Source organism: Syngnathus scovelli, chromosome 2 (genome assembly GCF_024217435.2).
Source record: "Syngnathus scovelli strain Florida chromosome 2, RoL_Ssco_1.2, whole genome shotgun sequence".
Taxonomy (NCBI): domain Eukaryota; kingdom Metazoa; phylum Chordata; class Actinopteri; order Syngnathiformes; family Syngnathidae; genus Syngnathus; species Syngnathus scovelli.
Genome location: NC_090848.1, coordinates 15022435 through 15037680, shown reverse-complemented (window position 1 = coordinate 15037680; position 15246 = coordinate 15022435). Strand labels below are relative to the sequence as shown.

Here is a 15246-nt window from a genome sequence, read left to right as displayed (position 1 = left end):
ACAAGAGGCAAGTTAAATGAAATTTTCAGTAGGTGTTTTTCTATTTGACCATAACGGTAAACACAGGTTAGCATTTGTCACATTTGTGTTTTTATATGAAAAAACATGTCCGTGCCTTCCTGGCATCTCTGGGCCTAACAAGGACAAGGCAAAATACATAGAAGGAAATTTTCCGAATGATTGTTTCTTAATTTCACGTGAGATACATTTTTGGTGGAAAAAGAACCAAGCTTTTCCCATCCAAGCACTATCTATTCAAGCTTTTGCCACTGTTCCTCTTGACCATAATAAAAGATCAGCAGTCGTTGGGCATGTGAGTCATAGCATCATTTTATGATTGGCTGTTGGTTGCCAGGTAAAGAGCAAGATCTTTGCACCTGATGAAACTGAACTAACCGTCAATCAATAAAGCCAAATATTCCCATCCACGCACATGTACACTCCCCATGTACATATGTCACACCAAGACGTGAGTGCCAGTCGAACATTGTTCTGTGACAATACACACGTAATATGTTATATAGCCTGTTCTGACTGAAACCCAAAAATTCAATTTTTGCTGTTAATTCTTACTGGACAATTTGCAATGCAAATCGAGTCAGCCCTAGTTTTAAAACAGATGAAGTTGTTGCTTGTAAAAATTCCATAGGAAGAAGAAACATTTTAAAAAATAATGGAAAAGATCCTTTTTGAAAACTTTTCAGCCCTACTATTACAACTAACCGTCGTGTGTCGACATTTTTTGAAAGCTTAAGACCTTTGACTGGCAATTAAGGCCTTGTTTTTAGATTCATGGATTCAATGCCCTTACAGACTTTTTTAAGAATCTGCAGGAACACTTGAGGTGTGACAACGACAACAAAGCCACTGTCTTGTGATAAAAACTTACTTCCATTTCCTTATTTTGTAGCTGCAGGCCTCAACGTGAGTGGAGCAAGTTAGAACAACACTAACGGCCCTCATGCTTGGGCACCTTCACGTAGAAAAGAAGTATAGCATGTCAACATATTCTGCTAGTATTATTGTTTTTCCCTGCAAGCCATCGACCAATAACCTTATGAAGTCATGCGGCTTGCTTTGAATTGCTTGCAGATTAGATGGCTGTCTTAAGTCCCTCGACTTCACATCAAAAGATTGGGCACCTATATGGAAACGACAACAAGTTGCACGACAGGCCGGAGCAAGTGTGAGCACATACTCGAGGCAAATGACGGCCATTTATGACTGCAGTTGCAAAATAGTGAACCTCTATTTCCCCGGGAAAGGGGTCGAGCCAAATAGAGAAAAATTTAAAGGGGAAAGCCTGTTTTCTGATTGTTTGTGGAATATGAATTCAATGAAAATCCGCCTGTTTTCATCCATCTCAGGGGCCGGCCATTTCACCACTCGCTGTCGACTAAAAATGACATCACAGTTTCCAGGTCTCGACTCACAAGCAATCACGGCTCACCAGTTTTCTGAAGGTGAAATGTGATTGGTGGAATTGACCACCAACATGCCTTCCATTGTGGAAGCAGGGCCTGGAGACTCTGAGGTGGACTCTCCAGTCTCTGGGGTCGAAGTCACTGAAGTAGTTAAAAAAACTCCTTGGAGGCAAGGCCCCTGGGGTGGATGAGATCTGCCCGGAGTTCTTAAAGGCTCTGGATGTTGTGGGGCTGTCCTGGCTGACACGCCTCTACAGCATTGCGTGGACATCGGGGACGGTGCCTCTGGATTGGCAGACTGGGGTGGTGGTTCCCCTCTTTAAGAAGGGGGACCGGAGGGTGTGTTCCAACTACAGAAGAGTCACACTCCTCAGCCTCCCTGGTAAGGTCTATTCAGGAGTGCTGGAGAGGAGAGTCCGTCGGGAGGTCGAATCTCGGATTCAGGAGGAGCAGTGTGGTTTTCGTCCTGGCCGTGGAAAAGTGGACCGGCTCTATACCCTCGGCATGATCCTCGAGGGTGCATGGCTCAACCAGTCCACATGTGTTTTGTGGACTTGGAGAAGACCGTGTCCCTCGCAAAGTTCTGTGGAGGATGCTTCGGGAGTACGGGGTGCTGAACCAACTGATAAGGGCGGTTCAGTCCCTGTATCATTGATGCCAGAGTTTGGTCCGCATTTCCGGCAATAAATCAGATTTGTTCCCAGTGAGGGTTGGACTCCGCCAAGGCTGCCCTTTGTCACCGATTCTGTTCATAACTTTTATGGACAGAATTCCTAGGCGCAGCCGAGGTGTTGAGGGTGTCTGGTTTGGGGACCTCAGTATTGCATCTCTGCTTTTTGCAGACGACGTGGTGCTGTTGGCTTCTTCAAGCCGTGATCTCCAGCTCTCACTGGAGCGGATCGCAGCCGAGTGTGAAGCGGTCGGGATAAGGATCAGCACCTCCAAATCTGAGTCCATGGTCCTCGGTCGGAAAAGGGTGGAATGCCCTCTCCAGATCGGGGATGAGATCCTGCCCCAAGTGGTGGAGTTCAAACATCTTGGGGTCTTGTTCACGAGTGAGAGCAGGATGGAGCGTGACATCAACAGGCAGGATGGAGCGTGAGTTGGGTTGTGACCCAAGACCTGACAACTGTGATGTCATTTTCAGTCAACACCAAGGAGCAAAATGGCCAAGGAGCAGAATGGCCGCCCCTCGAGATGAATAAAAACAGCTTAATTTTGCTTCTTAACTCGTATTCCACAAATGCAATATTAATCAGAATGCCATGTGTAGACTAGTGGAGGCACAGACAACATATCATTGCAAATAAAATGTTTGTGTTGACTCCCCTTTAAATAATTGATACCGCCACAAAAAAGTTTGAACTTGCCCATATATATTGCAAGTTATATAGTTATAAATATATATGCTCACTCCTGTATATATATATATATATATATATATATATATATATATATATGCTCTATATTTGTTAGATTCAACTTTTTAATAAGTGCAGCAGGGCAAAAAGATACAGTACACATGCAAAGACTCTCCACAACTGATTTAGCCAATCAAAGCGTCGCTATTCTTTTTCTAGTCGTTGATTGACGGTTGTCTTCCGTCAGTGAATGCACAGCGTGCTGCCCACCTGGTGGTCACTTCCGTATTTCCCAAGCTGTAATGTAACATCAGCGGAGTGTCATCCTGACATTTTTGTGCACTGCAGTTCCAAAACAACATTGATGGAGCTCACCCAGGTATACAAAAGAAGAAACAAAGCCACCCAGCAGCAACTGCTCATAGCCGTACAACAACAATAACATAGAAGGGCTGAAACCATGATGATGGGTAATGTACTGCAGTGTCCATGCAAGTGCAACATTTTGGACAGTCAATTACACATTTGCCATTCTTTTACAAACATGACACCCTGATTTCAACCTTGAAATTGGACATTGCTGCAACATCATCATCGTCGTCATCATTGTGAGTACACATTGTAATTTGTAGAATATTTTTGTGTCATCCATTGATCTTTTTCTTTCTTCATGTACTATGCATGTTTACATGTGTTTGCATTGCTCCATAAATGTGTTTATAGATATTAAAAATTAAATTTAAGTCCCGTAAATGCACCATGCCTTGGGTTAGGGACATGGATTTTACTGACTGCAGGGCGATGGAGGGGGATTTGCTGTACTGTACTTTCATGACACCAATATCTACTTTGCTTTTGCAAGAGTCTTTGATGCCATCTTGTGGCATCTTGGTAAATTTCAGAAAGAGCACAAAAAATGAGTTTCTCATGAATAGTGGAACTTGTGAGTAACTCCAATTAAGCAGTGATTTTACAGTCCAGCAGTGAGATGCTTAAATTCAACTAAACATAAGGGTATTTTATTTTATGTGTGAAATGACCACTGGCAATGTGTTAGACACTCCTCCACTTGTTCTACTTCAAGAAAATACAAACGCGGTCGCGCACACGCGCGCGCACGCGCAGGCCAAAGGAACAAAAACATCCGAGGAGCCACAAACATGACACAAGCCACGAGGAGGCCAGTTACATACGTGTGGTCGACACATCTCCAAGCTTAATGAGCGACGTGACAATTGAACGCACCATCACCACAAAATACATGAAAACCAGCAGTTTAATTCCCGGGCACCAACAAGACCCAATTAAAATCTACTTTCAACATTTATACACCCTCCCATAATCTCGAAAACACACGGAGGGACCTTACATTCCCAAAATGGCCTGAAACTCAACGACTTGCTCTAAAATAAAAGAGCGCTAGGGACGTGCACAAAAGTGTCGCGATCATTTTTTAGCGACTATTTGTAGCGCTGTTAAATGTCTAGTCACACACACACACAGAAGTACGCCACAAATGACGCAAAGGCCAATGGCGCTTATTTAGTAATACCAACACATCCATAACAAGGCAAGCGTCGCGCAAGTCGAAGTGCACGTCAGCTGGACGCCGTCAAAGTTGCGTAAAAAGTGTCCCAAACACACACACGAGCACAACAACGTGCAAACACAATATGCGAAGGAGGGGAGGGGGGGAGGAAAAAAAGAAGCAGTTTACCCACCAAAAAGTTTCCAGCACTGCATTAGTCAACTTTCACTTGGAGCCCAGGGAAGCGTCCATCCCGAGTAGAAAGCCACCGTGGGAGAGACCCACGCCACCAACTCCACGCACGCTCTTCGATGTCTTCTATGCTTGTTTTTAAATAATTTATACGATTTTTTTCCCTCCCAATAATTTAGATATACGGGACCTGGGAGTGAGTGTGTGTGGCTCTCTTCAGGCTGCAGCCGAGTTCGGGGGCGGTAAGCATTGTGGGAGTGTGACGTCAGGGCACTTTCACAAACTTTTTTTTCACTCGGGGCCAGATTACTGTGAGTTGTTTTTTTAACACCCACCCGCAGCCAAGCTCTGATCGGTTTAAATACCTGTACATTGGCTCGGCATTATTTTTTAAAATAATACATTTGTAATAAATTGTCAGATTTAAATCTCAAGGCAAAACAATATTAAATTAGAATTAATTGTAAAAATCATTTGACTTCAGAACGCAGCCAATCCAAATGCAACAATTTCTAAATGTTCAATTACGTTCCATTGACCATTGCACAACTGTCACTCGCCAATGACAAGCATGTGCTTAAATTCTTAACAAACAATCTCCTTGTGCGTCAGATAAAAAGAAATTTTTCACATTTGCATATGAATGTTTGGTAATGAAGTTCACAGTTTAGAACATATTCATTATAGGACCGTTTTATAATTGTATACTTCATCGTTTAAAATAAATTCAAATGTGCAATTAGCAGCTGGTGTAACAGGCTGAAATTCAACTTTAAAAAACATTTTAACATGCAATCACTCACCTACACATTGACTTTACATTCTATCTTAAATTATACGACCAATAAAATACCCAAATAGGCTTAAATTCAGAGTGCAGCAAAATTACATTCAATAAAATTGCTGCCATTTGAGTGGATTACGCTGACATCTGAAATTATTGAATGAAAACATTCACATAAGCTTTCTGACATAATAATAATAATGATATCATAATCATCATAATCATAGAATATCAAATTATTTTATTTTATTATTTATAATATTTATTTATTATATCATAAATAATTTCGGACCACAAGCCATTTTAACTTTTTAATGACATATATATATATAATGAATAATAAATGTATATAATTGGTAAACCTACTTTTTCACACATACCCTGTAATTTGTTCCTCTGTGCGTGTACGTGCATGGGTCGTGCGACTTGTGTTGTAGAGGGGGTGAAAGAATTACTTCCAGGGCACATCAACTCGTTTCCTCGTCACCCCCTCCTCCCCCGAAGCCCACCACAGGCTCATGGAGCCCGCGGGGGGAACATGTTTGTGCAGCCAGGGAGCGCGGCGGTAGGGGGGATCGACCCTGATGCCTTCAGGTTCCTCAAGTTATACGCAAAAATATTCCCTTTATTATAAACATCCAAGCATTTTTGTGAACAATTGCACCCACCTGCGATTTATATAGCCATTTGTATTTTTCAACACGTTAGACACGAATGACCTAGTCTATACTGCGTTTAGAATCTCATTTGATTTGCAATACTTTCTCATGTATATATTATTATAACCCTAAACCTAAATATTTAGTGGAGTTAGACACTTTCATATTGCTTCTAGTCAGAGTCCGAATAATCAATATATTCGTTTGATGTTTCGCTGATTATACTGGGAGTTTTTTTTTCTTCCAAAAGTCATGATAAAAATTCATATTTCCGATTGTTATTGAAGGCACCGTAGGCCTTTTTCTCTAGTGGATACGCCCCCAAAAGGCAACAGTCGTACCTGATGTTGGCTCTCACTTCTGCTTTTTCTGGTAATCGGGTGAAAATAGTGACCGTAGTCACTTTTTGGGAACTAAAATGTACAGGTAGTGTTTTAACAAATAATTTCTGTATTTCAGCTTATAAAGGGGTTGCTGATTTTGTTGTTGCAGGTTTTAATCGGAATAGTAGTGTAAAGTTTTCGTTTCAAGGAGTAAATCAAATGAAAAGGCGTCTTCAGTTACTACAATGAGCAACGACAAAATTCAGAGGAAGTTAGTTTGTTTTCATAATAATTTTGCAATAAAATGTCGTTTCAAACTAACTATTTTTACTTACTTAAAATCTAAGGACAATTTAAAGTTTAACATTGGTGGAAATTATGTGAGATTGTGTTTTAATTATTATACACTCAATTAAAAGTGACAGATGTGAGATTGTGTTTTAATTATTAAACACTCAATCAAAAGTGACAGATTTTTTATCATTTGAAATTATTGTGACACTTTTGCCCTAAAAACGAATATTGACAGAATCTGTGCACTGAAATGTAAAGAGTAGGAGATAAAAGTTCAAATGGCAAGTAAAACCGTCTTGCTCATTTTAGGAACGCAATATAATGACATCATTTAATGTCTATTCTAAAATACCTTTTTGCAATAAGGATTTTGTTTGTTTTTTTAAGAAATTATTTAAAAACAGATGAAAAGACATTAAATGTATTAAACTATTTTAAAACGAAACAGATGAAGAGGAAGGTTTCTGATATTAAAGGAATTTCACACAACTTTTAAAAAAACAAAACCGTGACTAATGCATTTGGATAACAAAAAGTCACATGTCTAAAATTTGCAAAGGCTTATGAACAACATTTTATAGTCAACTCCTGGCACTGATTTCTGCTTCTAGTCAAGTTGCACATGCACATGCTTTTTCATTTGGCTAAGCAGTCCTCCAGGACAAAATTGTTCCTACACGACAAACAATATACATCTCTTGCAAATGTCTGACTTTAATTGTTGCTATTTGTCCATTAATGATCTACTGAGACATGAAGAAATTTGTTGGGAAAACAGTGCTGTCAAAAACACTTTAGAATGGCTCCAAATCATTAACCGCTGTTTTAAATACTTTTAAATACTTTTCTCAATATTATTTAATATATCCTTCCATGTTGGAGCTAACAAACAATTCTTGACAAGAAAAATGCCAGCTTATTTGCAGCGTGGTTTGACCCTACTGAAAGCGAGCCCTCAAGGTACAACTGCAGTATATTTTGTGTGTGTTGCACACCACATGACAAATTAGATCACAGACACGTCAGCATGCAAGGAGAGATGTCAGAGTGCAGGAGAATGCTAGAAGTGCGGCACCTCTTGAGCTATATTGAGTTCTTGTGCTAGTTGTTTTTTTTTTCCTTGTCAACACCCGCTGCTTTGAAAGCCTAAAACATGAATGTCATTCTAGTGATTTTCACCAAGCATTTAGATTTTTTATTTTTTTTTTAGTCATCGGGTTTCTGCAAAAACACGTTAGTCATGATAAAAATATTGCCTTGTGGCGAGAAGTTCCCCCCCCCCCCCCCCCCCCCCCCCCCCCGTTCTCCTTATGCTTGTGTGTTTTACTTGGGTATCTTCTCTTTGTCTGACAACCCCTGGCTACAGATTGAACTGCAATGTAATGACTGACTTCCTTTTCTTCCTCAGTCCAGCTTCCACAGAAGCTCCTTCCTTCCCTCCCTCACCTTTTCACGGAGGACAACCTCATCCGTCGTGATGACTTCCTGTAAGAAAAGCTTTGACACTGGCGTCTGCTCAAGGTAACTCGTCCTCTTGTGTAATTCCAACTCACCTTTGTCCTCACACCTCCTTCCTGCACTCACCTAAGTGTCATTTCAAACACAGGTGCACGTCGCCACACTTCAGACACTCCTTCACTCCAATTAGTTCACATCTGGAGTTTGTTTGCACGCCAGCAAAATAACCCGCACTCCCCTCGAAACGATAATGATGATGTGTGTGTGTGTGTTTTTACCAGTTGTGTTTTGTAAAACAGATGGGTGGTTTGCTTCAGAGTAGACTGTACGATTAACAGCCACCAAATGTTGGGAAAATGCTACAAGATGATGGATGGAATATTGCTATCGTTGCACATACACTAAATGGGCACAAGTATTGGAATACATTCTATCGATATGATGTGAAAAGTGAGAAAAAAGTGGTGGTTCCCTGATGAATTGTCAAGTTTCCACACTTCTGGGAAGTCTCTCTGCAAGATCTTGGAGTGTGTCTGTGGGAATTTTTGTCCGTTTGTTTGGTCAATGTTAGCTGTTGAACATAAGAGAAGACTTGCACAGGCCTTGCTTTGTACATTGAGAAAAGAAAAGGCCATCCTTAAACTGATCCCATAAAATTGGACACATTTAAACGTCCATTCTGTGTACGACTTGCCTTGTTTAGTGTCGCAAGAGCCTTTCCCAGATGACTTCAGGCAAAAGGTCAACTACACACCAATAGGTCATAAGTCAACCACAGGCTATGCAGACAGTCATTCACACTGTTGCAATGCTGCATAGAAGCCTTAAAATTAACCAACAGACAGGATTGGCAGAATACATTTATCAAAATATATTGGTAAGATGAAGACTTAAGACCCAAGGACAACTGAGGGCTACAGTCCATAATTTCAATTCATTGGTTAAAAGTTAGTTTACTGTGATTGGATGGCATCGAGCCCAGTGTGTCAGCTGGCAAAGGCCCCAGCTTACCCATGACCCGAATGTGGATAAGCAGTTAAATGGTGGATAAATAGAAATAACCTCAACAAAAATAAAACATGACTCATAGTGTTCAGTATATATAATGCTTCAGTACAAAATTTACTATAGGAATTACAAGTTGTGCAACACAGTAAGGATTATTTTATTCAATGTTTTATTTGTATTTTTTAATCATTTAATTTGGATTTCTTTGTGCAGCAAGGTAAAATAGTGGTTAGCGCATTTCAGTCGCATTTGAGAAGCCCAGGGTTCATATCTTGTTTGAATTTAAGTTCCTTTAAGTTCGACCATACCCTCTCACACTTTCAAACAGTAGAACTGACCCTCCCCCAGACCAGCTTTATGCAAAAGGTAAATGTATACAGTGGTCTAATCTAATGGCTGCCGATGTACCACGTGGATGCTGATCAGCTGAGATCTATCTTAGCCCAGCATGGTCTGTTCTATGATGAGGTGGACCATCAGGTTTCATCGGAGGCTCTGCAGCATGTTGATAAGGATGGGTGGAACATGTGCACTGCAGGTTTTAGTCCAGCTGAGTCACTGAAACGCCGCCTGGTGGACGATAGACGACAAGACTGGATCGCCATTGAAGCTAAAAATAGCTTTCTTTTTAGATCACTAAAAAAAGACGTATTACATAGTGTCATGTTAGCGTCTATATCGGTCTAGCTCGCCTGTAACTCATTAATTTCAACATTTGTTTTGCGCCTGGGCTCCCACTGTTGTGAAAGGCAATTGCAATTGTTTCTGTTGTAACAGTGCCTTGAAAGGCGCCTTATAAATAAAATGTATTATTATTATTATTAAATAAAATAAAACTGTGGTAAATATAATTTAAAAAATGGTCAGGAATTGAGTCGAGCAATGAAGACTTGAGCTAGAAAGGACAGGCTCCTGCAAATTTGTAAATTGTTTCCTCCAATCATCAGCCCACCAAAGAACAGCAAATGTGGAAATAACTGTGCATGCTGCTCATCCAGCCAAATGGGCACCTTTTAACAGAATAAAGTGTATCAGGGAAAAACGTTATAGCAGAAAAGTAGTGAACTATGAAATGTGTATGTTAATAAATGCAATTTAAGTACTATAGACTACAATTCAGAATAATGAATTGTTTGCATGTGTTTTATTGTCATTGGGTCACCTGAAGAAAACTGCCCCCCAAACTCCATTCATAGAAGGCTGAGAGTTATGTCTCGCTGCATTGTCATTACTGCTGTCATCTCAAACAATGAAAAACAGTGTGCGTTGGAGGGGTGGGGGAGGTGCATTCGCAGGAAAGGAAGGAAACAAAGCCAGCTGCCGAGCATCAAAACGAGATTTAGTGAATGCAAAGAGAGAAAGACTAAGTTTGAGTGGAAATAGTTTCAACACTGGAATGTCACGGATTGCATTCAAATGCTTTCAAGTCAAATGATATATATATAACTGTTTTCTGAAATGTAATTCATTCATATACATGTAATATAGAAATTGTATTGTATTATTTAATTAAAATTCAGAATAATTAAAATAATTGATATTTAAATTAAAGTTTTTAATGAATAATTGGTAATATGATAATAAAGGTTGCATAAACCTGAATATATCGCAAAAAGGCAAAATATGCAAAACATGTTTGCCTGGGTATTATTGTGAATTGAATTTACAACAGAACCAGCAGTATGCTTTCTGTCCTGTAGGTAGAAGCACATGCTTTGATAGTCTTCACGCCAATAAACGAAGAAGGAAAACTGTGCGCACTGCATTCTGGGATATGTTATGAATTACAATGGCGGTGTGGGAACTACCGTCTCAAGCTTTCACGCTGACTTGTTTTCTTTGTTCAATCTTGCAACAAACTTGTCGGACCACCGCCAAAGAACTGAAGTGGGACGATAATGGATATGTGTTGTACTGTCCGTGCATGGGTAATAAACACTTTTTTCCCAAGGCATTTATTATAACCAGAAACCATATTCGTTGCACTAAATAGTTCTTTGTAGCTCCACCGTGCATAAGATCACGTTCAGCGAAAAGAAAACCAAAACACGCCACAAGCATTGAAACGTGTTCCTGTGTTCAGGTCGCTTTGGGAACCAGGCAGACCACTTCCTGGGTTCTCTGGCTTTTGCCAAAATGTTAAACCGAACCCTGGCAGTCCCCCCGTGGATCGTTTATCGCCACCACAGACCGCCTGCCACCAATGTAAGTTTGTCTGTCATTGCCCTATGGCCATTCCACTCTAAAGGCAACATGAAAAAACAAGAAGTGGATTTGTTCCCCCTGGAATCATTGTCTATCGCCCGCAATTGGGATTTTCACTTGCTTTGTTTAATAACCTTTGCGGTGCATACACATTGACATTCAAGAACAGCTGAAGGATGTCCTCGAGCATATCTTTGAAAAGGCCATGTAAACTTTACTTACTTGGGCTCCAGGCCATCTACTTGGGTCATCCCAGTATAAAGTTGTTCTAAATCCTCCCTGTGCATTTTATGAGTTTTATGATCTGTGATTTTTCTCGACTATTCATTCAGGTCCATGTTCCCTATAGTGAGTTCTTCAAACTCGAAGCCCTGTCGGCCTATCATCGCGTGGTGGCTTTGGAGGACTTCATGAAGGAACTGGCTGACAAACACTGGCCCAGAGGACAGAGGAAAGCCTACTGCTTTGAGGCAGCGGCTCAGCGGAGTGCAGATAAACGATCTTGTCCCATGAAGGTACAGTGGATGTGTGAATGTGTGGGAGGAAGGGTAAAGAGTAGCATGGTACACACTTAAAGATAAATAACCCCAACCCTTAAAAGGGTTTTTAAATGTGAGCAATAACACATGACTTTGATGTGCAATTGATATGACCAAAAAAAAAATAATACACCAGACATTTGCGTCCAACTCAAGGTTTTTTTTTTTTTTGCTCATGACGTTATCTTGAGTTGTGATGAACATCAATTGAATCCTAAGTGAAGAGTCTTATTTCCCACTCAGAAGAACTACAGATTTTGGCGTAAATATGGCATTTTGTGAAATGGTATCAAACGCTGCCCTCTAGTGGCATTAAGCTACCAGTTTGGTATTTTTCATTGTACGTAGTTGGTTTTTATTTCGATAGTTTTACAACTAGTTGTTCGATTTTAGTAGTTTTAGTATTTTAATATGTTGTAGTGGCCGATTGTAAGAAAAAAGTCAGAATATTGTGGAATAAAGACAACTACTGTTCTCAAAGAAATATTTGACCTTCTTCCACACAGCCACACAATACCAAAATAAATACATTTTAAACCAAACCCTAAAAACTCATCTATGATATTAATTGACGTAGACAAAATAGAAGGACATGTTTTCTATTACTATTGTGTTAGTTTTATAAACATAAATTGTAGTTTGTTAGTTTCCGTTTTTAAAGTTGTTTTTGTCTCATCAATTAATTATCTTTTAAATATTAGTTTGAGTTATATTCAGTTAGTTTTTGTTAAGTATTATATTCTTGCAGTACTGTAATGTTTCCTAACTATGACCAAAGCAAGTTACATAGTATATTACATTTAGGAAAAAACACATTTATATGTGTGTTTGTGTGCCACGACTTGTGTTGTATGGATGGTAACAGGTGGATACACAGATATGTAGTACCTACTGCCATCGAGTAGAACATTTCATTGCTGGCAGCCATAGTACAAAAACAACAACAAACCCATCAATTATAAATAAATAATACTTTTTGGATGATGTGAAATTGGGTAATGTGCCGAGGCATAGTTGTTGTGAATGACTGCTCTGATTTGTGTGGATGGTTCTGGTCTTTTCAGGATGGGAATCCATTTGGCCAGTTCTGGGATTATGTCGGCGTGGAATTTGACGAGTCTGTGTTATTTAGCGGGATTTCTTTCAGTGCTTACTACCAGCAGCAGTGGATGAAGAAGTGAGTACGAATTTTTTAATTGACTTTTAGAATTTTTTTTTTGATTGGGGCAAAAGTGAGTGTGTGACTTGACTGCAGCTCGCATGCGTTCAGCAAGTTTGAAGGACAAGGATGAAGTTGAGCTATGCCTTCTTTAAGAAGCAAATCTTCCAGTGTGTACTTTTAAAACAATCTCTTTTATTTTAAATTGAAATGAAAATTAGTGAAATGTTCATCCCGTGTTATTTGCTTTAGTTTTCTGTTAATTTATGATAAAGATTTCTATTCAAAGGTTGAACTTAAACTATATATGAGGAAGCTCCACGTGCGTTTTCGACTGAGTTTGTAAACATTTCAATACAACCGCCAGGTTCCCAGCCAACGAGCACCCGGTCCTGGCTCTGCCTGGAGCTCCCGCCCAGTTCCCGGTGGTGGAGGAGCACCTTAGCCTGCAACGTTTCGTAGTGTGGTCAGACAAGATGGCGGCAGAGGGACAGGAGCACATCACTGCCCTCTTGACTCGGCCCTATGTTGGCGTTCACTTGAGGATTGGCAGTGACTGGGTGAGATGTTGTTAGACATGAGCCTCCCACGAGCATCAAACAAAATCGATTTAGTGTCCTTTTAAAAAAATAAGTTGAGAGTTGTGCCATCTAGTTCATCTTCTCATAGTCAGCCTTTGTTTACACACGGCCAGGCATATTTTTTTCAGGTTATTAAGGATAATTTTTTATGTGAGAATTTTTCATGTATCAACCATGCCTTTTGTCATTCCACCATCCTGCTGTATTCTTTCTTAAAGCAAAACGCCTGCAAATTGCTGAAGAGCGGCGATGCCGGGCCTCATTTCATGGCCTCGCCTCAGTGCGTGGGCTACAAGCGGCAGACGGCGCTTCCCCTCACCACCACCATGTGCCTGCCTGACCTGGCCGAGATCCGCAGGGCCATCAAGCTGTGGGTGGAAAAGACCTCGGCTCGCTCCGTCTACATCGCCACTGATTCGGAGTCCCACAGCGGTGACATTGAGAAGCTCCTTAAGGGCAAGGTGATGAAACTGTTTGACAAGTCACTCAAATTGCTCCTGGTTTGTCCATCGCATTGTAACAGTTTTAAAATGTTAGAAAGTAGCTGATAATGTTCAACAGTTGAGATTCTGAATTCATCTCGAACTGAGGCATATAAGGCATTTTTTCTCCCACAATTTAAAACAGATGCATCTCGAGGGATATTTGGAAAATGTTGTTTTCTTGCTGCAGGTTAAAGTGGTGAGCCTGCAACCTGACTCTCCCCAACTGGACCTGTACATTTTAGCCCAAGCGGACCACTTTATTGGGAACTGCGTCTCATCCTTTACTGCCTTTGTGAAGAGAGAAAGGGACATGCACAACCTCCCCTCCTCCTTTTTTGGCATGGACCAACCCGGGCATGGTGAACCAGTCTGCACCGGCACTCAAACTACCTCAGAGATGGTACGGCAACACAGCTTGGACGAACAATATTGCGGAAATCCCGAATCGCCTCCGTCCTCCAGGTGCAGTAAAGACGTGAACTAAGTACAGTGGCTGAGATAACTAAAAAGAGAAAACACTACTACAAATAGCCACGAAACAAGTGGAAATTCCTGCAAACGGCCACAACAGACGTTAAAGACAAAGTGATGCGAATGGTGCGGCTATTTATAGTGGCTAGCATGTTTTAGTGTAATGCCATATAGAACTCTAGAGAGGAAGGAACTAGAATTAGCAAAACAATTCAAACTGAATTTTGTATCAGTTTGTATCAGACACAGTGATGAAGGAGTTAAGCACCGTTTGCGCTCATGTACACTATGTGTCATGTTGAATGCTTTCATATGAGAGAAGATGATGCGCAGAGGCGACAAGGAGGCATATGCTGCAGCAAAGATTAGTTAGGACTTTCCAAAAAACAATAAAGACTAGTTAATGCCACTTTGTCTTTGTTGTTGCCATGGCAACCACGCACACAAGTATGCTGATATATTGACATCAGCAATCCAATTTGGCCTCTTGTAATTTGACAGTGCGTGTGGCAGAGCTTCAAGATCCATTGATCTGATTCAAGTATTGGATTTGTCTATTAGACTTGGTTCTGAAGATCATGTTTTGTTCTTTCTTAAGAAAGTGACACATTGTACAATAATAGTCTTTGTTTTATCCCTTTCAAACATTTGGGATATTTGAAATGCAAAAAGTAGTATTTCAACATACCTGCACAAGCTGTTAATGAGATCCAGTCAATTCTGAGTTAAGAAAAAATGATATATAAATAATAAAGCTCAGTTGTGGTCGACACTA

At 40.4% G+C, this 15246-nt stretch overlaps 2 protein-coding genes across 4 annotated transcripts in view; one reads left to right on the top strand and one right to left on the bottom strand.

Moving 5' to 3' along the window:
- Nucleotides 1-4654, bottom strand: part of plagl2 (pleiomorphic adenoma gene-like 2) — a 27268-nt gene extending 22614 nt beyond the window's left edge. The window contains exon 1 of the mRNA XM_049755060.1: nt 4507-4654. The gene's annotated coding sequence lies outside the window, so the exon portion shown is untranslated. The remainder of the gene's footprint in view (nt 1-4506) is intronic.
- Nucleotides 4610-15246, top strand: pofut1 (protein O-fucosyltransferase 1). 3 transcript variants are annotated; one of them, XM_049755064.2, is made up of 8 exons: nt 4610-4747; nt 7974-8086; nt 11115-11236; nt 11569-11751; nt 12840-12952; nt 13302-13494; nt 13734-13976; nt 14188-15246. In XM_049755064.2, exons 3-8 carry the CDS (start codon nt 11168-11170, stop codon nt 14482-14484), a joined length of 1098 nt encoding a protein of 365 aa, XP_049611021.1. In that variant the 5' UTR covers nt 4610-4747; nt 7974-8086; nt 11115-11167; the 3' UTR covers nt 14485-15246. The 3 variants fall into 3 exon arrangements, with proteins under 3 accessions (XP_049611021.1, XP_049611020.1, XP_049611019.1); XM_049755063.1 differs by lacking the exon at nt 4610-4747 and adding an exon at nt 6242-6374; XM_049755062.2 differs by lacking the exons at nt 4610-4747; nt 7974-8086 and adding an exon at nt 10788-10959.